The following is a 23,476-nucleotide window of genomic DNA, read 5'->3' as shown; positions in this document are numbered from 1 at the left end:
AAGTGTTCATAAAAGTACCTTGTTATTTGTGCAATTCTAAAATATTAGAATAATACAGTAAAGCACTGCTAATCACTAGCTGGCAACCAGCACCCTAATTGATAGCTACTTGGCAGCTTTTGCCACTAATCGTTAGCTATTTTAGATGCTAACATATCTAATTGTTTATTTATATTTTTATTTTAAACCTGCAAGTGAGTGGTGTGGCCATGCCACTGCTATTTCTAAACTACATTACAATATGTTGGATCAATATTAAAGGGGATGTTTGCAACTTACTCAAAGTTACATTTTTAAACCAATAACAAAACAAAAACACCACTGGCTAGCTTTGTTACCATTGGTGGTTAAACAGAATATATATATTTTTAAAGTGTCTATATTTTTCACAATTGATAATTATAATAAATAAAACTTTGCTCATTGGTCCGAGGAATTTGTTTGGCTTTCAGGCTTGTCACTCACCGCTGTCTGTTCCACATGTACATGCAGGGAGCTTTTCACGTACACATAAGCAGTCCCTGAGAAGCAACTAACAATTTGCAGTTTGGTTGTTGTTATGATAGAATATACATTCAATTAGGGCTGGGCGATATGGGCTTTTATTAATATCTCGATATTTTTAGGCCATGTCACGATACACGATATATATCTCGATATTTTGCCTTAGCCTTGAATTAACACTTGATGCATATAATCACAGCAGTATGATGATTCTATGTGTCTCCATTAAAACATTCTTGTTCATACTTCATTAATATATGCTCATTTTAAACTTTCATGCAGAGAGGGAAATCACAACTAAGTCAATTTACCAAAACTGTATTTATTAAACAGTTATTAAGCAGTGGCACAAACATTCATGTAGTTTCCAAAACAGAAAGTGCAAGATTGTCAGAGACATTTTAAAACAAGCTATTAGTGCACTTCTGTGCATGATGTCACTAAGATGACATATCAAAACAACACTAAATTAAAGTGCACTTTTTGTACAGAACGCCACTACAATAGTTTAAAACAAATAAATGATAAATAAATAAATGATAAATGGGTTGTACTTGTATAGCGCTTTTCTACCTTCAAGGTACTCAAAGCGCTTTGACACTACTTCCACATTTACCCATTCACACACACATTCACACACTGATGGAGGGAGCTGCCATGCAAGGCGCTAACCAGCACCCATCAGGAGCAAGGGTGAAGTGTCTTGTCCCAAAAAGTGCACTTTTGTACATGATGTCACACGATATATTTCAATAACTGTCAAACAAAAATGAGCTGCATAATAGGAAATCAAATAGTGTATGTCCTTCGCTATGTGGTAGGTTGCTACGAACGTTATCTCCTTCTGTTGTTGATTATGTTTTTCATACGGTGTTGATCTGGAAATAGTTGCTTCGGCATTTTGTTGGTGTGGCACCGGCTGGAGATGTTGACATGCATGCGGAGTTTCAAGCACTCTTCATTCTCGAGCGGGTGACTTTTCAAATGATGCTACAAATTAGCAGTGCTGCTACTTTTTGTAGCAACCCTTTTGCCGCATAATTGTTCAACATATTCCCGCTTGAAGCCAAACCACCGCCAGATGATGGACCCCGTGCTGTTTTTCTTGGGAATTAATTCTTCTTTCTTCATTTGTTACCAGATTCGCACTTTCTCTCTCTCTCTCGTATTACCACTCGCACCGCACCGCGAGCACCACAGCTAATGTTACCATGCCGCTACCTCTCTGCTCCACGAGGGCGTGTGACGTTGCACGCGTGACAGTATGTGACGTATGTAACAAAGTGCGCTTGTTTTACCTCTCTGAGAAACGCCTGCAGTGTAATGCCCGCAGCTAAAAGCAACTGTGTGAGAACGTATACTCGAATATCACGATATAGTCATTTTCTATATCGCAGCGACAAACCCAGGCCTACATTCAATGATAACTAATGTTTGCTATCCAAATCGCTATCATCAGCTGATGTTGATGCTGAAGCTAATGCGCGACTGCATGTTCCAAACGAATGTAGTTATGTTATTACGTGCTAAAGGCATGTAAAGGTAGAATATAATACTTAAAACACATTGGAAAGTTAGCATCCTAGGCATTTGCATAAATGTTGCAAACAGCCCCTTTAATGTGTATTTATGGCCATTTAAATTTGTAAAAAATGTTGCAGGAGAAAAATCCATCCATCCATTTTCTTGTACTTCTAAAATAAAAAAAGTCCAATTTACCAAAAATGTCAAGACCCTCTCCACTTGCAATACCTCTGCGAACCCTCTATTGAAGACCTCTGCGTTGTGGTCACCAGGACTTACACACACATTATTCACACTTACTGGCTGTTGGTACACCGTGTCTTGAACTTTAGGTTGCCAGACGTTACTTTAGCCTATGGTTCCTCTTTTCACTGCATATTGTTGACATTCCACTGTCCCCCATTAACACATCACTCCTGGTCACTTCCTGTGGAGCTGAAATGTTCCTCGGAGTGAGTCATGCTTTGTAATGACTGTAGTCTTCAAGCGCATAAAGTCTTCCATTATTTGTAGTGGTTTATTTCACATCAATGAAATATGTGTCAACTGTCGATTAGTGTCTTTTAGTGGGAGTGCTGTGAGTGAATGCTGATATCCATGCACACGCATTAGAGTACAATACCATCTCTCTCACATCTTCAATAGTTCGTTCTAGGGCTGGGCGATATGGCCTTTTTTTAATATCTCGATATTTTTAGGCCATATCGCGATACACGATGTATATCTCGATATTTTGCCTTAGCCTTGAATGAACACTTGATACATATAATCACAGCAGTATGATGATTCTATGCAGAGGTGGGACCAAGTCATTGCTTTGCAAGTCATAAGTAAGTCTCAAGTCTTTGCCCTCAAGTCCGAGTCAAGTCCCGAGTCAAGACAGAGCAAGTCCGAGTCAAGTCCAAAGTCAAGACTGGAAAGTCTCAAGTCAAGTCCCAAGTCCTGCATTTTGAGTTTCGAGTCCTTTCAAGTCGTTTAACCACAGACTAATATATTTACACAGATTGTGTATGCTTTTAAAATGCTGTATTTATTTATTAAAACAAGTACATTTGAAATTGCAGGGAAAAAGATAGTGCTGACATTGCATTTCAAAATAGCACTATTAACCAGTCATTTTAAACATGTAACTCATTCCTTTACAGAATAAACACATTTGAAAAAAACAAGTGCAACTGTACTTATTTGCACAAAAGTGTTAACATTGTATTTCAATGGCATATTACATTGTAACTAGTTCCACAGCAGTTTCTATCCTGTTCTTACCTTATCTCATTGATCTCATCTCATACTCTATGTGTGTTTATGTGTGCGTACACATGAAAAACATAACAAATATATGAACATAACAATGAACAGAGTTGTACTTTTTAGATGTCAGGACCCTATGCAATATGTACACATATTCTTAATGTAGTATACATTTTAACTGACCTTTATTTGACTATGTTTGTCTTTTTGTATGTGGCTAAAATACGCGGTGCTGCTGACCACCGTCTAACTTTACGTTACTGTGTGTGATACATTGACTAACGTAATGTTACTGTGTGTGATACATTGACTAACGTAATGTTACTGTGTGTGATACATTGACTAACGTTACGTTACTGTGTGTGATACATTGACTAACGTTACGTTACTGTGTGTGATACATTGTCTAACGTAACGTTATGTGTAGGTACCTCATGCAACCCTGCTTAAAAAAAAATCACTTGACAAAAAGTATGAATAAGGTAGCAAACTGCAGTGGACGCAACAGATTGCCGTGTTTGCAATGACGTTGTAACCATAGACATCTTATAAGTAGACGCAGGTTGCTGTGACGTGAGCAATTTGGCCGCCATCTTGAAGTGGTGATGAGGAGCCGGCGAGCAGCCTAAACTGACAGTTGACAGGTAGAAAACAAAGATGCCGGGCTGGTGTTCAGCGTTTTCCTGCTCAAATGAGCGGACTGTTGAAAATAGGAATCGGGGGATTACTTTTCACAAGTAAGATTTAACATTAACGTACTATTGGTTGTATCTTATGAAAATAATATTACCACAGAGTTGAGAAGGATCAAAGATCTTCAATATTTGTATGTGAAAATCACAAATAAATCTTCTGGGGGAGGATGACGCCCCTACAGGGGTTTGGTTTACAAACTTTCAGCCCCACCTAAAACAAAAAAAAACAGCCGCCACTGATTATGATGCATTCTCATTTTAGGCAAAGTATAAGACAATACTTTCTTAACAGTATAATTGTAACCAGGAATAAGTCTTCAAGTAACAATATTCAAATACTAACATTGTTGGGTAAAACAGAATTTGGTTTTATTCTGAATCCAGTGAAACAGATTGGTGGTTTTAGCTGATATGAAGACTTTCAGGTGTTTATATGTGTTTATGTTTAAGTATTTGGCAGACGCTTTTATCCAAAGCGACTTACATAATAATTAATTAATTAATAATACATATAAAACAATCACTGCAAATATTATCATTTAAGGGAAGAATGTAATAGAAAATATCAATACAAAGTGTCAAGACAGAATAAACTCTCTGCTGCTGCAGCAACAGAGATACAGTCTATAGGTCCCTAAGATATATAGATATCTAATGTATTCATACATTGTTTATGTAGGATACACGCATGTATATATAACCTAATCATATTGTTTCTTCAACTTAAAAATAGTTTACCGTTTTTTCCCCTTCTCTAGGATTATAATCCCAGTTTTGATCTCGGACGTCTGGTCACTTATAGCATATAAGAATATTATATTACTGTTAAGCAAACTATGAATACTAAAACACGCCAAAACATGTGTCTGTTATCATAGCTACACGTATGACAAAAAAGGGGGGTGAAAATCAGTGGTATTCAGTGAGGTAAAATGAATTAAATGCGCTGACAGTTCATTGTTCCTGCCAAATGAATTGCACTGAGTGGAGCGGATCACCACTCCAAGATGGCGGCCCCGCGCCTCGTCTGCGCCAGTAGGCAGTAGCGCTCCATGCTGCGTCTACTTATAAGATGTCTATGGTTATAACGTTAGCAGTGAGTTTGCAGCCTCACTGATTTAACTACACAGCAAATAAAAGTCACGTTACTTAGCCAATAAACGTTATCTTACATTCAAAACTTACCCTTCTTTGTGCAACTTCAAATGTTGAACGTTGTTGCGTCTCCGTCTGTAATATTCGAACTGCGTGATTTGCATACGGCAATTCGTTTTTTGTTGACCAAGTCGTAGTTTTTATACCCGAACGAAACCAACTTTGGCATAATTGTTGCGTTGTTTGACAACTTGTTCGGTGGTTGTACTGCAATTTGATTGGATGAATGCTGCGTGATGAAAACAACGTAGATCTAATTTGATTGGCTGTTGTACTGACAACACACCAGCTGACAGGAACAACACGTTGAGAGACACAGACGAAGAAAATGAAAAATACGGAGCGCTCCAAAATAACTTTTTAAGCGTTGGATTTTGGGGAAAGTAGCAAGTCATGTCAAGTCATGTCAAGTCAAAAGGTTCAAGTCCAAGTGAAGTCACAAGTCATTGATGTTAAAGTCTAAGTCGAGTTGCAAGTCTCTTTACATTTTGTCAAGTCGAGTCTAAAGTCATCAAATTCATGACTCGAGTCTGACTCGAGTCCAAGTCATGTGACTCGAGTCCACACCTCTGATTCTATGTGTCTACATTAAAATATTCTTGTTCATATTCATTAATATATACTTATTTTAAACTTTCATGGAGAGAGGGAAATCACAACTAAGTCAATTTAGCAAAACTGTATTTATTAAACAGTTATTAAGCAGTGGCACAAACATTTATGTCATTTCCAAAACAGAAAGTGCAAGATTGTCAGAGACATTTTAAATAAGCTATAAGTGCACTTTTGTGCATGATGACACACAAGATATTTCAATAAGTGTCACATAAAAATGAGCTGCATATCAAATAGTATATGTCCTATGGTGTTGATGTGGAAATAGTTGCTTCGACATTTAGTTGGTGTGGCACCGAACGGAGATGTTGACATGATGTAAAGACATCTTCCCGCTTGAGGCCAAACCACCGTGCTGTTTTTCTTGGGAATTCATTATTCCTCAATTTGTTACCATATTTGAACCTTCTTTCTCTCGTATTACCACTCAAACCACACCGTTAGCTTTTAGCATCACAGCTAACGTTACCGTGTCGCTACCTCTCGCTCCGCGGGAGCGTGTGACGTTGCTCACGTGACAGTATGTGACGTATGTAAGAATGTGCGCTTGTTTTAATGTCTCTGTGAGAAGGAGAGACAGGAAAGAGTGAGAAACGCATGTACAGTAGTTTAATGCCTTGCAGCTAAAAGCAACTGCGTGAGAACATATCCTCGAATATCACGATATAGTCATTTTCTATATCGCACAGAGACAAACCCGCGGTATATCGAGTATATCGATATATCGCCCAGCCCTAGTTCGTTCTCTATCCTGCACCACAGGGGCAATGAGCCTGACCAAAAACATCGTACGGATTGCTTAATGTGGTTGAGTGTGACATCAACATTTCGAATCTGATTCACTTGTGCAGAAACCCCTACAATGGAAAACTGCAGTGTGAGAGTCTCTTGAGGTTTAGTAGTGAGCAAGAAGAGTTACCTGTCCTGAATCAGCACTCTTCAGCCTTTTTGCTTATATCGAAACGCTGGCAACACCTGAAATCAAAACATCGTGCTTAGAATGTGTTGTGTACTTTGACCCCTGCCCGTGTCGCATCGGGTGGCACCACTCACTCTCCTGTGTGGTTGTTTGTGGCAGGTCGCAGGATGATGAAGTAATGGAGATGTTAGGAGGCCATGTTCATTGTAATGCTGCGTAGCTGTTACTCTGGAACTGCCATCTGCCGAAAAGGTCAGTTGCTAGGGGACGATTCTCCTGGACCATGTCTGCCTCGCAGCTGCTGCCTGCACACCCACCCACACACACACAAACACACAATCAAAAACACTCACACTAACACATCTGAATATTAAAAGTATGTATTAAATTTTCCACGGAAACTCAAATTAAATGTATATCTATATTCATTGTTTGTTTGCACATACCGTATCTCAAAAAACTGAGTACACCCCTCACATTTTAGCAATGTTCTCAGGGGACAATACTTGACACTGAAACTCGGGTCTACTTTAGAGTAGTCCGCTTATATAGCAGTATTAATTTACTGTCCTGTGACATACAGCTATTGTTTAAAAAGACTAATCACAGGTGAGTCACAGTAAACCAAGGTTGTCAATATTTAGTAAATACAATCATATTCTAGCACTGGGACAGGAACTTGAACAGGGCAGCACAGGTTGTTACTGGAATCCTCCTGTACTCCTTCCTCCATGATGACATTTGGGTTTGAGTTTGGAAACATGTTGGCCACTCCATTCCCTTCACCGTCGGCTTCCTCAGCAAGGCACTTGTCATTAGAGATGTCCGATAATATCGGCCTGCCGATGTCATCGGCCGATAAATGCTTTAAAATGTAATATCCGAAATTATCGGTATCGTTTTTTTTATTATCGGTATCGGGTTGTTGTTTTTTTTGTTGTTGTTTTTTTGTGTTTTTTTTTTTTTTAATTAAATCAACATAAAAAACACAAGATACACTTACAATTAGTGCACCAACCCAAACAACCTCCCTCCCCCATTTACACTCATTCACACTCATTCACACAAAAGGGTTGTTTCTTTCTGTTATTAATATTCTGGTTCCTACATTATATATCAATATATATCAATACAGTCTGCAAGGGATACAGTCCGTAAGCACACATGATTGTGCGTGCTGCTGGTCCACTAATAGTACTAACCTTTAACAGTTAATTTTACTCATTTTCATTAATTACTAGTTTCTATGTAACTGTTTTTATATTGTTTTACTTTCTTTTGTATTCAAGAAAATGTTTTTAATTGATTTATCTTATTTTATTTTATACATTTAAAAAAAAAAGGACCTTATTTTCACCATACCTGGTTATCCAAATTAGGCATAATAATGTGTTAATTCCACGACTGTATGTATCGGTATCGGTTGATATCGGTATCGGTTGATATCGGCATCGGTAATTAAAGAGTTGGACAATATTGGAATATCGGATATCGGCAAAAAGCCATTATCGGACATCCCAACTTGTCATGTTGGAAAACTCCCATACTTCCCAAGAGAGGGAATCGGCTCTGCCTCATAATCAGTGTTGGGTTAATTACTGAAAACCAGTAACTTGTTACAGTTACTAGTTACTTTATTTCAAAAGTAACTCAGTTACTAACTCAGTTACTTACACCAAAAAGTAATGCGTTACTGTGAAAAGTAACTAATTTTTTTTTTTTTTTTTTTTTTTTTTTTAAGGCTCCCATTAATGCCCTTTTAGCCTTCATTTCAGTACTGTTATTGCACTGGAGAATAATACAATCTGTTGATCAACTTGACATGCATTTGCATCACTGAACTCTGCTAAGCAATGTGGTCTACGTACAACACACAAAGACAAAGATATGTTTCAAAGGGCCAATTTATTTCGGGCCAGAACAAATTGACAAAACTATTTTAAATAGCTGCAGCATAACATACATAAGTAACAAACCGCATAATAACAACATGTCACAACATATCACAACATAGCTGTAAACCTGGCTTCACCCAAGGAAGGCACATATGACATGATTATATGTCATGTCACTATATACAGCACACATACTGCCAGAGGTGGGACCAAGTCATTGTTTTGCAAGTCACAAGTAAGTCTCAAGTCTTTGCCCTCAAGTCCGAGTCAAGTCCCGAGTCAAGACAGGCAAGCCCCGAGTCAAGTCCAAAGTCAAGACTGGAAAGTCTCAAGTCAAGTCCTAAGTCCTGCATTTTGAGTTTCGAGTCCTTTCAAGTCCTTTTAACCACAGACTAATATATTAACACAGATTGGGTATGCTTTTCAAACGCTGTATTTATTTATTAAAACAAGTGCATTTTAAATTGCAGGAAAGAAAATTGTGCTGACATTGCACTTTATAATAGCACTATTAACCAGTCATTTTAAACATTAACTCATTCCTTTACAGAACAAACACATTGAAAAATAAAGTGCAAATGTACTTATTTGTACAAAAGTGTTAACATTGAAAAAACATGACATATATGTGAACATAACAAAAAAGTTGTACTTTTTATATGTCAGGGCCCTATGCTGCATTGCATTTGCAAAAGACCAAATTAGCCAAGAGTCTGTCAGTCATTTGTGCACGATGGGTGCGTAGTATGATGCCACCATGGCTGAAAACTCGCTCCACTGGAGCACTGGAGGCAGGCACTGCCAAGACTCTCATGGCCACTCGGAACAGTGAAGGAAGAGTCTTCATGTTCAATGCCCAGAACAAAAGGGGGGAGAGAGTTGTTTTGGGTTGGTGCACTACCTGTAAGTATCTTGTGTTTTTTATGTTGATTTAATTAAAAAAAAAAAAAAAAAAATTATTTCTTGTGCGGCCCGATACCAATCGATTCACGGACCAGTACCGGGCCGCGGCCCGGTGGTTGGGGACCACTGAGGTAAACAACCAACAGTATGTCAGAAAGCTTGCTAAAACGGTACACATATTCATAATATAATATACATTTTAACTGACCTTTATTTTACTATTTTTGTCTTTTTTTAGGTGGCTAAAATACGCGGTGCTGCTGACCGCCGTCTAACGTTACGTGTGATATATTGACTAACGTAACCCTGCTTAAAAAAAATCACTGAACAAAAAGTATGAATAAGGTAGTGAACTGCAACAGATTCCCGTGTTTGCAATAACGTTATAATGTTAGCAGTGAGTTTACAGCCTCACTGATTTAACTACACAGCAAATAAAAGTCACGTTACTTAGCCAATAAACGTTATCTTACATTCAAAACTTACCGTTCTTTGTGCAACTTCAAATGCCGGACGAAGTTGGAAGTTGTTGCCTCTCCATCAGTAATTTTCGAACCGCATGTGTTGCATACTGCAAACCGTTTTGTGTTGACCACCTCGTAATTTTTATACCCAAACACAATTATTTTAGGTATCATTTTTTGTTCACTGGCGTGTGGTTTGGACATGTCTTCTTCGTTGGTTGTCCTGCAATTTGATTGGATGAATGCTGTGTGATGAAAACAAAGTAGATCTAATTTGATTGGCTGTTGTACTGAGAGCACACCAGCTGACACACGCAACGCTGATAGACAAGTACACAATGAAAAATACGGAGCGCTCCCGAATAACTTTTTCATCTTTGGGTTTTGGGGAAAGTAGCAAGTCATGTCAAGTCATGTCAATTCAAAAGGCTCAAGTCCAAGTGAAGTCACAAGTCATTGATGTTAAAGTCTAAGTCGAGTTGCAAGTCTTTTTACATTTTGTCAAGTCGAGTCTAAAGTCATCAAATTCATGACTCGAGTCTGATTCGAGTCCAAGTCATGTGACTCGAGTCCACACCTCTGCATACTGCTATACACACGCCTAACCAGCCCTTTTTTTCTCTCAAGGAATTGTGAAATAAAATCATGTCTTCAGGAGATCAACACTGTACTGAAGCCCAGAACGTTCTACGCATTTCCCCAGTTTTAGTTTAGAGAAAAGGAAAAATTGGCCTGGCCCACTAAGATCCCTCTTTATGTTTGTGAACTTTATAGTCTATGCATTTAGAGTGATGTGATAATCAAACACTCTGGAAGTCCAGAATGAAAGAGTATATAAGAGAATTGACAGAGTGTGTGTACCTTCAGTGCTGAATAATGAGCAGAGGCAGAATTTTGAGTGTTTTCTTTAGCTCGCTTTCCATGTTTATGTACTCACTGTCCACTGTGTCCAGCTGCCTGAAATCGGGTTACTCCACTGTAGACATAGCCTGCATGTCTTCTAGCACATACGCTGCAATGGCTCTATCAATGTTGTCCTGGCTAGCAGTCCCTCCGTTAAAATCCAGCCGCTGTTTCTTAGGTGGAGGTGGAGGTGGAGGTGAAGTGTGTTTCTCTGTACTAGCTTTGTCGAAGCATGTTAATTGCTGTTTTGGGCAGTAAATAGGATCTTTGATCCAAGACACAACTTACATTTAACTAAAATGTTATTTTCTTTGTGCTTGACAAAAGAAAAGTAGTGAGAATATCTTGATGTTAAGAAACTCGACTTCTGCTCCGCCATGATGTCTTGTTAGTAAACACAGACACGCCACATACAACCCCCCCACACCCCCTGACACACAGCGGCCTCTCTCTTCTCTGGCTTGTGAGACAGGAAGAATCAGAAGGACGACACTGCAGCTCTCCAATAAAACACACTCAGATCTTCTCACTTTATCGCCGATACCACATAAAAAATAACGTAAAATTACGCAGTAACGCATCATGTAGTAACGGTAACTGAGTTACTGAATATAAAAAATAACGCATTAGACTACTAGTTACCGCCGAAAATAACGGCGTTACAGTAACGTATTACTTTGTAACGTGTTAGTCCCAACACTACTCATAATGTCACAGTCCACTCTGGAATTCAGGTTTACCTCATTTAAGCTCAATCCGAAATACTCACCCTTACCCCTTGTTTTAGCCCTTCCCTCTTGGTTTTGCGTGTTCACGTCAATCAAGTGGCATCCGATATCGCCGTCAGGGGGAAGGGCCAAGTGTGAGGGTCACAGAGCTCTCTAAACAAAGTGAGCTCGGGGACCTTCCTAGGATATCTAGAGAGAGGAGAAATTTACACTATGCATGTTAAAAAAACGATGGCAGAAAACAAACCAAGAAAAGCCTACAAGTGTAAGTAAAATGCTTAATTACTGATTTTTATAATAATGACGCTAATGGTTTTGTTCAGATGTTCATCCGTTGCTACTCCAAGTAAATATTGGCAATTTTTTAATTGTTTGTTGTATTTTTTATCGCTTCCTAAAACTGTTACGTTCCAGTATATATTGCTAAAAGTAGCAGTTACTATTGTATTTGTTTCATCAATGTAAAAAAAAATAACTGTACAGCCACATAAGCCACGTTTTCAATTGTTTATTGTATGTTTTAAACACTCGTTCCCACAAGCGAGCAACAGTTTAAGCTACCGTAGGTTATTGCTTCTGAGAACTGCATTGCTTGTTTCCTGCCTCATCAGTAATGTAACATGATCTAGTTCGTAAAAAGTCTGTACGTTACATTCACCTTTTGCCATCGTGTCTGGAAACACACGTGAGACCAACGTGTAACGGCAAAACTATCAGATGCTTTTTTTCCTGAAGGGCACACGCAATAATGATCCGCTTCAGAAACGACAGCAAAAAAGTCTGTTTTCTACTTGATGCAGACAAGCGAAAGAAAAAAAGAGACCAAACAAAGCCAAACATCCCGTGCGACGGCATCTTGAAAGTAAACAAACATTTGTCGCATCTGCTTTACGTCACTGCCAACAAACGGCGACGGTTGATGACGTAGCAAAACTCGAGCAACATCTGATTGCCAAAGGGTGTATTTTCAACACTTCGCCATGACACTAGATGCTAAAGCTAGGAGAGAGGTTTAAGAAGAAGGAGGAAGGGGTAAGAAGGAGAATTCGGAATGAGCCTAAGTGCTCATGCAGCCCCAGACCATGGCTTTACCACCAACATGCTTGACTGTAGTTAATACACAATTATTTGGCTACTTACCTACATTGCCAACTATTTGGACAATAATGACTGTCTGTTGAGAGATTTTCAGTGGATAGCAAATCTATGCTGCTATACAAGCGGTACACAGACTACTCTAAAGTATATGGAAACGTTATTTATATGGTATTGTCCCTTGAGAAGATATACTGTAATAACAAATGGTTGCCAAAATGTGACGAGAGTCTTCAAACAAATTCTCCATGAGTACTTTAAAAAGCTGTTTGCTGCAGTTTGCTAACATCCGAATGGGATGCAAGGATTATATCCTGCCCTCTTCCTGGTCCGACTATGTAAGCAGTGTTTAAAAAAGGGTATGATTTCACCTGCTGGTCCAACATGAACATACCAACCACCACAGCATCCATCCATCCATCCATCCATCTTCTACCGCTTGTCCCTTACGGGGTCGCGGGGGGTGCTGGAGCCTATCTCAGTTGCATTCGGGCGGAAGGCGGTGTACACCCTGGACAAGTCGCCACCTCATCGCAGAGCCAACATAGATAAACAAACAACATTCACACTCACATTCACACATTAGGGCCAATTTAGTGTTGCCAATCAACCTATCCCCAGGTGCATGTCTTTACGTTTTTAAAATATTTAAATTCTTGATGATTTCTTTTGTGTATATAAATGTGTGACAAGCATGTGCATTTGTGTGAGACAGCTGTGATTGACAGCATAAGCACCATGTAATTTGCTAGTCACAACCAATTTTTACAACTTCTAATTGTGACAAATTTTGACATTTTTTTGTTACGTTTTGACTTACTGCACATTTAATTGTTGTTTCAGTAATAACGATCCCATCATTCAGCACACTTTCCTATAGCAGGGATATTCAACTAAATAGATCTGGGGGCCACATTTCCAGAAAGCAAAGGACCTGCTGGACTTTTCCCTTCACCATTAGTCCTATTTTGTATATTCCAGAGAACCAGCATCCTCTACAATAGACATTGATTTTGATATATTAATTTTATCAGAGTTACAGGAGCGCTTTTCTGTCTCAAAGAAACTTCTGCAAAACACCTAGTCAAAGATCATCTCCATGACGGCACATGTTTTTAAGAATCTTCTGCAAAAATGTGCGTCACTCACAAGTAGGGCTGGGCGATATGGCCTTTTATTAATGTCTCGATATTTTTAGGCCAGGTCACGATACATGATATATATCTCGATATTTTGACTTAGCCTTGAATTAACACTTGATGCATATAATCACACCAGTATGATGATTCTATGTGTCTACATTAAAACATTCTTGTTCATACTGCATTAATATATGCTAATGTTAAACTTTCATGCAGAGTGGGAAATCACAACTAAGTCAATTTACCAAAACTGTATTTATTAAACAGTTATTAAGCAGTGGCACAAACATTCATGTAATTTCAAAACAGAAAGTGCAAGATTGTCAGAGACATTTTAAAACAAGCTATTAGTGCACTTTTGTGCATGATGTCACTAAGATGACATATCAAAACAACACTAAATTAAGTGCACTTTTTGTACAGAACGCCACTACAATAGTTAAAAACAAATAAAGTGCACATTTGTGCTTGATGTCACACAAGATATTTCACAAAATGTAATATAAAAATTGGCTGCATAATAGGAAATCAAATTGTGTATGTCCTTCGCTATGTGGTAGGTTACTGCGGATGTTATTGCCTTCTCTTTTTGACTATTTTTTTCATACGATGTTGATGTGGAAGTGGTTGCTTGGGCATTTTGTGGGTGTGGCACCGAACGGAGATGTTGACATGCGGAGTTTCAAGCACTCTTCATTCTCTAGCGGGTGACTTTTCAAATGATGCTACATTAGTAGAGCTGCTACTTTTTGTAGCAACGCTTTTGCCGCATACTTGACAAATTAAGGTTGTCTGTTTAACATATTCCCGTTTGAAGCCAAACCACCGCCAGACAATGGATCCCCTGCTGTTTTTCTTGGGAATTAATTATTCTTCCTTCATTTGTTACCAGATTGGCACTTTCTTTCTCTCGTATTACCACTCGCAACACTCCGCTAGCATCACAGCTAACGTTACCATGCCGTTACCTCTCTGCTCCGCGAGAGTGTATGACGTTGCACGCGCGACAGTATGTGACATATGTAAGAAGGTGCACTTCTTTTACCACTCTGTGAGAAGGAGAGACAGGAAAGAGTGAGAAACGCCTGAAGTGTAATGCCCGCAGCTAAAAGCAACTGCGTGAGAACGTATACTCGAATATCACAATATAGTCATTTTCTATATCGCACAGAGACCAACCCACGATATATCGAGTATATTCAATATATCGCCCAGCCCTACTCACAAGTTTGTTTATCTGAACTCGCAGGCCACCAGGTGGAAAGCCCAAATGATGAAAAACAAAGGACCTAAAATAAACCTTTATGAACACTGCTAGTATAACTAAAGAAGTTAAACAAATTCCCTTTGAAGTTAACAAGCTACAGCAACACCTTAGTTACATAAATCTCATTTAAAAAATTGTACATGCCAAAAAAAAGGAGAGGACTTGAAGGGGTACCTTGAGGAACGCCTCAGTTGTTTAAATTAAAAGTTTGAACCCGCAGTGTTCTATGTTTGCGAGCAGTGTTGGGACTAACGCGTTACTGTAACGCCGTTAGTTTCGGCGGTAACTAGTAATCTAACGCGTTATTTTTTTATATCCAGTAACTCAGTTACCGTTACTACATGATGCGTTACTGCGTTATTTTACGTTATTTTTTAATGTAGTATCGGCTAGAAACAGAAGAAGTGTCGTCCTTCTGTCTCACAAGGAAAATAAAAGGCGTGCTTTCCTCGACCGAGGAGCGGAGCGCAGGGGAGACGTTCCTCCAGGGCCTATGTACTTCGGGGCTAACACCCTTCACTTTACCCGGCAGTGGGTCTTTACAGCTCCGGGCTCGAGGGTGAATGACGAGGCCGGCGGTTTGTTGCAATTTTGTGACTTTATTGGTGTCTTGCACGTAGCCATCCACCAAGCTAGAGCACCTGCACGCATTCACTCTGTTGCGCTCCCTCACCTCTCTCGCCCACTCACTCACTGACGTCACTCACCTCACATGCTGTCATTTCTTAAAGGGCCACACACACACACACACACGCTACTCTCATCCATCCATCCATCCATTTTCTACCGCTTATTCCCTTTGGGGTCGCGGGGGGCGCTGGAGCCTATCTCAGCTACAATCGGGCGGAAGGCGGGGTACACCCTGGACAAGTCGCCACCTCATCGCAGGACCAACACAGATAGACAGACAACATTCACACTCTTAACATGGATACATTGTCACTACTTTTCTTTTGTCGAGCACAAAGAAAATAACATTTTAGTTAAATGTAAGTTGTGTCTTGGATCAAAGATCCCATCTACTTAAAGTTAAAGTGACAATGATTGTCACACACACACTAGGTGTGGTGAAATTATTCTCTGCATTTGACCCATCACCCTTGATCACCCCCTGGGAGGTGAGGGGAGCAGTGAGTAGCAACAGTGACCGCACCCGGGAATACTGCCCAAAACAGCAATTCAAATCTTCTGAAACAGCTACATAAATGTAAATGGGTTATACTTGTATAGCTTTTCTACCTTTTTCAGGAACTCAAAGCGCTTTGACACTATTTCCACATTCACCCATTCACACACACATTCACACACTGATGGCGGGAGCTGCCATGCAAGGCACTAACCAGGACCCATCAGGAGCAAGGTTGAAGTGTCTTGCTCAAGGACACAACGGACGTGACTAGGATGGTAGAAGGTGAGGATTGAACCAGTAACCCTCAGATTGCTGGCACGGCCACTCTCCCAACTTCGCCACGCCACATAAGCAACATGCTTTGACGAAGCTAGTAAAGAGAGACACAGACTCCGATGCCACTTCACCTCCACCTAAGGATATTAACGGAGGCAATGCTAGCCAGGACAACATTGATAGAGCCATTGCAGCGTATGTGCTAGAAGACATGCAGGCTATTTCTACAGTGGAGTCACCCGTTTTCTGGCAGCTAAATAGCATGATACCGGCGTCAAACAACAAATGGCACAGAAAACATGTTCCAAGTACCTGGACAGTGAGTACATAAACATGGAAAGCGAGCTAAAGAAAACACTCCAAACTCTGCCTCTGCTCATCATTGAAGGTACACACTGTCAATTCTCTTATATACTATTTCATTCTAGACTTCTAGAGTGTTTGATTATCACATCACTCTAAATGTATAGACTATAAAGTTCACAAACATAAAGAGGGATGCTAGTGGGCCAGGCCAATCTTTCATTTTCTCTAAACTAAAACTGGGGAAATGTGTAGAGTCTTCTGGGCTTCACTACAGTGTTGATCTCCTGAATACATGATTTTATTTCACAATTCCTTGAGAGAAAAAAAATGCCTGATTAGGCTTTGTGTATGTCATGCGTGCCTTCCTTGGGTGAAGCCAGCTTTACAGCTATGTTGTTATTATGCGGTTTGTTACTTATGTATGTTATGTTGCAGCTATTTCAAATAGTTTTGTCAATTTGTTGTGGCCTGAAATAAATTGGCCCTTTGAAACATATCTTTGTCTTTGTGTGTTGTATGTAGACCACATTGCTTAGCAGAGTTCAGTGATGCAAATGCATGTCAAGTTGATCAACACATTGTATTATTCTCCAGTGCAATAACAGTACTGAAACGAAGGCTAAAAGGGCATTAATGGGAGCCTTAAAAAAAGGAGAAAAAAATAAGTAACTAAATAGTTACTTTTCACAGTAACGCATTACTTTTTGGTGTAAGTAACTGAGTTAGTAACTGAGTTACTTTTGAAATAAAGTAACTAGTAACTGTAACTAGTTACTGGTTTTCAGTAACTAACCCAACACTGTTTGCGAGCAACGTTAAAATGTCAATGCAAGAATCTGGCAATGTTTTTTATAGTGATCCAAGTCCAGGAGCACTCTAGTGTTTTTAGGAATTTTGCTGCAAAAATGTTTGTCTCCCAAGTCTTGAACTGAACTCGGGGGCTGGTATGTTGTCCCAGGTCGAATTTGGCCCCCGGCCCGCCAGTTGATAATCCTGTCCGATAGTTCCTGCCCTACCGTGTCCTTTACATCCACACTCAGCGGTCCATCATTCAGTACAACGACCCAAACCAACTATGGAATTCTAATCATCCTTACCTCCTTCAAATTGGAGCCCACTCCACCCAACAGCAAATACACTTCCGTGATTTACGAAGGAATTCTAATGTGGAACTGCTGTGGTGTATCATCATCTGTAATATAACTGCTCAAGCATGAGTCATAAACGCCTTCTAGTCTTGATGGGACTGTGTTACAACGAAGTGATGGAGTCTCATGAATGATTGAAAACAATTTCTTCATCTGGTTCTTTTGTTTCCCCCATCACTTTGTTACTCTTCCTAACTCCTCTGGTCGTTCAGTGACAGTTTAGTTGTTCTGGACAGCGGCCTTCTTACCACAGCTGCCTGCTTGCCGCCTGGCAAGCCCGTGTGTCAAAGGTGGCTGCAGCAGAACAGACTGTGGGAACAGCCGGTTAGCCTCCGATGGTCCCCTGCTCCCCAACCAAAGGGGCAGCCATCAATCCAGTACTCCCCCTGCCCCTGTACACACACACACACACACTGCAGCACAAACACACAAATGCCCAACCAAACACACACACAGACACACACACAAAGCCTCACACTTGCTCCCAATAATCCTCGGAAGCAATTTCATCTCGACTCGGGTGGCAGCCTATTGTCGCCAGGCCCTTCAATCTTTCCTTATTAACTCTCGCTTTGTCCCGCATCCGAGCTTCTGGACTCATCTCTCCTACATTCCGATCGGAGCTGCTCCCAGCACTCCCAGGCAACCTCCATTCGCTAATCCCGTCGCCTTCCCCCGCTGGCCGCCCCACCCCGAGGAACTCTCGCTGCTTTTTTTTTTCCAAACCTGCCGATCACCTACTTACACAGTAAGGTAGGGGCATTAACTCCATTGCTTCTCTGAAGGCTGGAGTGTGAAGGCGGGGTGGGTGAAGTAGGAGGTGGCCACAAAGTGACTCCAGCCCAGACAATTAGAACAATGAGCCGGGCCTGTAGGGTGCTAACTCGCTGCGTCACGCCTGGACGGTGGGGTATTTTGTCAGTTTAATGAATTGTCCATCAGGCCAGGGCCACATCGCAGGCTGCGCAGGGAGAGGCCAGCAGGGACCCAGACACTAAGTCGGTATTTATTACACTGCCTTTGTCACTAATTGAGCTAATTATCACTGACTCCTTAGCAATCCCACAGGCATCACCCCCTCCTCCTCCAACACGCCCACCTCACTCTCATGCCTGCCATTTGAACTCTGCTCTCTCCCGTTCTTAAAATCAGCCCTTCTTCTCAACACCTTTACTTATTTTCTCACAAAATTAGATGGACTGAATCACCCTATTTGAGCCCTAAATATCACAGAGAGACACATCCCATCAATGCCCACTCACACTTCTTTGCAAATCCCTGCACAAACAAAAGAGCATTTTCATTTATTTTTTTTCTTGCATTTGCAGCCTTGTTGATGGTGGTCCATGGGTACCCTGGCAGGAGAATAAGCTTTCCAAAGACCCGTGGTTCATAGCGTTGCCAAGGGTTGGAGGGTTCAGTGTTCATACAATTGAATACTTTAAAATTAAGCAAAACGTTGTGCTGTATGAGATCAATGTATATGTGTCTGGATAAGCTGGTTCATCTTCATTGAAGAGCACAGATGCATGGATGTTTTGTGAGCTTTGGTGCTGCTGTTAATAGGATTAAACACAGGACACCCGGGGACAGACTTCTATGTTCACGTGGTTGGGTGGGTAAATGCCACCAAAACGAAATATGAACACAAACTAAGTGAAAATATAGACTTTATTGTTTGATCGTACAATACAAATCAAAATACCATCTACACCATTGTATACCCTAAAGCGCAGCGCCTCTTACATCTTACTATATATAAAAATCATTAGAAATAAATATTTTTTTTTTATACATTTACACTGGTAAAAAAACAAAACAGGTTTGTATTCAGTGCATGACAAAAACACAAGAAGTGGTGCTATACTGTTCCTTGTAAGAGTATTATGTCAGCTAAAGTACTAAAAAAATAACAACATTAAAAAAGTCAAAATCAAAATACTGATTTAAGTACTTACATTTTCTCTGATGGGTACATATTATTTAATAAACCAAGCAATGACCTCATAAATATATTCATATATTTTTATATTTACAGTGTTTTGGTTCTCTTAGCTGATGCACAGTATGAAATGTTTGTTTTAATCAAGTGTGTATCTCTTTCATTGCATACCTCAGAGTTAGATTATGCAGATTATGGGATAATTATGTAGGCCTAATCACATCTATGCTATTACATTATAGTCAGTACTGTTTAGATAATACATTCATGTCCATGTCCCTCAAAAGAGTTGGTCAGTTTAAGTTTTCCTTGGCGGGTAGCAGTCCCTGTCATTTAGCATCTGGACTGTGTTGCGGTGAGTCAAAGGAGCAGATTGCAGTTGAGGTGAAGGTGCAGCTACATATGAAATATCAAGAGAAAATCGCAACGTGGTGGGGACATTTAAAGCTGGGCCCACGTTCATAGATTTAAGTAAAAGAAGTCAAACCTTTGTAAAACAAATAATAAATTGTATAACCCTTTTTGAGAATACCGTGCATGTCCAACAATATAGAGAGGCTGTCTGTCTCACGTCACCTCTTCTAAATTCAGAGGCATACCTTTGAGCATTAAAGAAAAGGAGCTAGCATCTACTGCTTATATACCCTGTTTTTATATTTGTGCATTTCTTTACTGATTGACTTTTTGGTGATACATTTCCCTGACAGTTTAAGCTTTTCCAGCTTCTATTTGATAGCAACCACCTGTATATTTGTGACTTCCTTTGTCAGCTATTTCATTCCTAAGAAGTTCTGACACTTATTTGTCTAAATAACCCTCCTTTCTGTATCCTTTGCCATACCGTAATCATAGACAATGATGTAACGTTCGAGTACTGGTGCAGTTCAAACAGCTGACATGGCAGCACCAGTGGAATGTACAGTTGCACCGCTCCGTGATGCTCTCGGCCTGGGTCTTAAACCCGCGCCCGCAGCAGAGCAGCTCGCATCCATCAAGACCTGGAGAAGAGCTGTTGCACGCTCTACCAGAAGTTCCCAAAGTGCCAGTTTTGCCGTTGTAGGAGCAAAAGTTTGGTGATTTCTCAAAGTAGACCAAGTCCATAGCGGAAGGGGGTTTATGAGCAGGGTTTTCCGGTTCCAAGTGGCGAGGGTCTGCTCGGTGCGAGGCACGGTTGCTACCCTTGTTTGCGTAAACGACTCGGGATGCGCCGTCGAAGCGGTCCTTTAGGAAGTCCCCGATGGTGCGGAAGCTTGGAAGGCGCATCCAACAAGTGCGAACGGTGCAGGAGCCTGACATGCCGTGACACTTGCACTCCTGACGCATCTCTGAGGACACCATCTGCACAGAGAGGAGACCACAATCACTAATCAAGTACTTCCCAACAAAAAGACATTCCATACCATTCTTCCCGCCTCGTTATTGTGCACATTGGTGAGGTAGCGCAGATCTCGTCCTCTCTCACTGGAATCCACAAACTCACGGCTAAAAACCCTCCCAAAGTCCACATTGTCGCTGCAGCCCCCCCAGTGCCAGTCGGGGCCCCCTAAACCTCTGCGGCGGTAATCGCAAGTGCACGATTCTATGGCACCTTCTGAGCAGGAGCGAGCCACCGCGTGGGTCACGCCTGCGCTGGTGATGGCGAACACGAAGGCTGTCTCCCTGCAGCCTGAAGAAAGCAAGACTTGCCGTCAGAACCTACATCACAACCCCAAGCAAGAGAGAACAGACTGAAACGGAGGCCATGTTGCACACCACCTGTCCACCATCATCCCATAATACCCATAACACGCTTAACAAAATGGGTATTTTCATATAAACAAACAATTTGGATTCATCCCAAGATCAAGAAACGAGAGAGACTTACCACGGTTGACAATTTTGCCAAATACGGCCGGGCTGTGGGTGGTCGGGCAGTTCCAGCGGCGGTTGCGGAACTGCCACTTGCACTCCTTTATGGCCGTGTGCAGTCCAGCAGTGATGGCGTGCAAGATGCCAGGATTCTGCCGAATCAGCCGACGCTGGCGTCGACTCAACAGGGCCAGGCTCGGGTCCAGGACCAATTGTACATTCTTGGAATTGGTAAGAAGGTTGGATGAGGCGGCCACGTTGACAACTCCCCTATGGCGAAGGAGAAATAACAGCAAGAGTTGCTTTAGGGAAAATGCACACAAGTTCCAAATGTTGGACTGTGCATGTCAACAACAAAAATATGTATTGTTTTTACTCTTTTTCCAATATTTCAGATACATTGTATGGGCAAAAGTTTTGGGACACACCTCTTTATTTACTAGACTAATCCTACCAAGACACTTTGGAAAATCCTATTTTTCTACCTTGCACTGATTGTTAGACTGAAGGAGTCCAAACGTTTATCAACACATGGAAGGATGCAGCTACAGGGGCTTCTTTGATATTTTACATATTTTGTCTATCAAACACTCAAAAAACAATAAATTGTATATGTTAAATATACCTATATTAAGGCTGATATATATATATTTTTAAATCAGATTAATCATATTATTTTATTGGATTATTCATGATTAATCACAGGCTTGCTTGCATAATTAAAATTTGCTTAAAAAACTACTATTTGTAATAAAATGCAACTGTATTGAATGTCATCCAGAAACGTTTTTAAACGTTTTACTTGAATACATGTCATTTATGGCACAAAACATGGTAACAGTTTTATCTAAAGTACTTTCAGGCTGGAATTTGGAGTGAAATTTGCCAGCGAGCACATCAGTCGAAGTCCCCTCACTTGTTTCTCTACTGACATAGGCAGTAATCTGATCACTGTCCGTAAAGCGTGTAAGGAAAAAGAGCTAGAAAGGTCAAAAAAAAAAAAAAAGCACGATTAATCAAAGTGTGTTCATGATTAATGCGATATTCTTTTGTGATTATAATCACATATGAGTTAACTCGTTATTTTTTGACAAATAGTTTTCAAGTATCAGTGTGATGTTTTGTAACATTTCAACTTTTCTTTTACAATTTTCTTCTTTTCAATGCGGGTTTAACCCCTATTTGTAATATTCTCATACAGCATGTATTTAATTGAAACGAGGGAAGAAGGGTGCAAAATGTGCGTCCTTCGGACACCTTTGGGTTGGACCACGTGTTTTTAATTTTTAAGTATACCTGATCATGCTTTTTTTAAATATGTACTTTGAGGTCAACAAAACGTGATCTACTGTGTAATAGTTGTCTCTTTTTATGAATGACCAGCTGAGGGCAGAGCTGAGTTGTATTAATAATTGCTACAATCCTTTTTGGATGTTTTATTAACTGGAAACGGTTTTAAGGCTTGTAATTTCAGAAAACTAAGCACACTTAATTGTTTTTGACTAATTTATTAAATTGGTTAATTAATTATTCCATTATTTTCGTAATTAAGTTAATTACTTGTTTAATTTATTTTATTCTAAATCTAATCAATTTAGATCACCAATTTATTTCGAACACAATTGATTCTTAATAATTAATGCAATACATAATCCCTTGAGGGTATTGAATATATTAACAAGATGTCATACACATCATTTTCTAATTTTATTCAATCGTTGTTTGCATGGTTGGTATTAGATATTGTTAGTGTGTTTTTTAAAGTGT

General features: G+C 40.1%; 2 protein-coding genes across 2 annotated transcripts in view; one reads left to right on the top strand and one right to left on the bottom strand.

Annotated features, from left to right (window-relative positions):
* The window catches only part of wnt10b (wingless-type MMTV integration site family, member 10b), a 46,210-nt gene that overhangs the window by 5,068 nt on the left and 17,666 nt on the right, over nt 1-23,476 (top strand). The window contains exon 3 of the mRNA XM_061985998.2: nt 6,823-6,915. Within this exon, the coding sequence (XP_061841982.1) occupies nt 6,861-6,915 (55 nt within the window). The 5' untranslated portion in view covers nt 6,823-6,860. The remainder of the gene's footprint in view (nt 1-6,822; nt 6,916-23,476) is intronic.
* wnt1 (wingless-type MMTV integration site family, member 1) lies at nt 19,644-23,013 on the bottom strand. Its single transcript, XM_072916147.1, has 4 exons — nt 23,006-23,013; nt 21,726-21,979; nt 21,262-21,527; nt 19,644-21,199 (listed from the first exon to the last, which is right to left on the bottom strand). Exons 1-4 carry the CDS (start codon nt 23,011-23,013, stop codon nt 20,708-20,710), a joined length of 1,020 nt encoding a protein of 339 aa, XP_072772248.1. The 3' UTR covers nt 19,644-20,707.

Source organism: Nerophis lumbriciformis, linkage group LG01 (genome assembly GCF_033978685.3).
Source record: "Nerophis lumbriciformis linkage group LG01, RoL_Nlum_v2.1, whole genome shotgun sequence".
Taxonomy (NCBI): domain Eukaryota; kingdom Metazoa; phylum Chordata; class Actinopteri; order Syngnathiformes; family Syngnathidae; genus Nerophis; species Nerophis lumbriciformis.
This window is presented reverse-complemented; position numbering and strand designations above follow the sequence as displayed.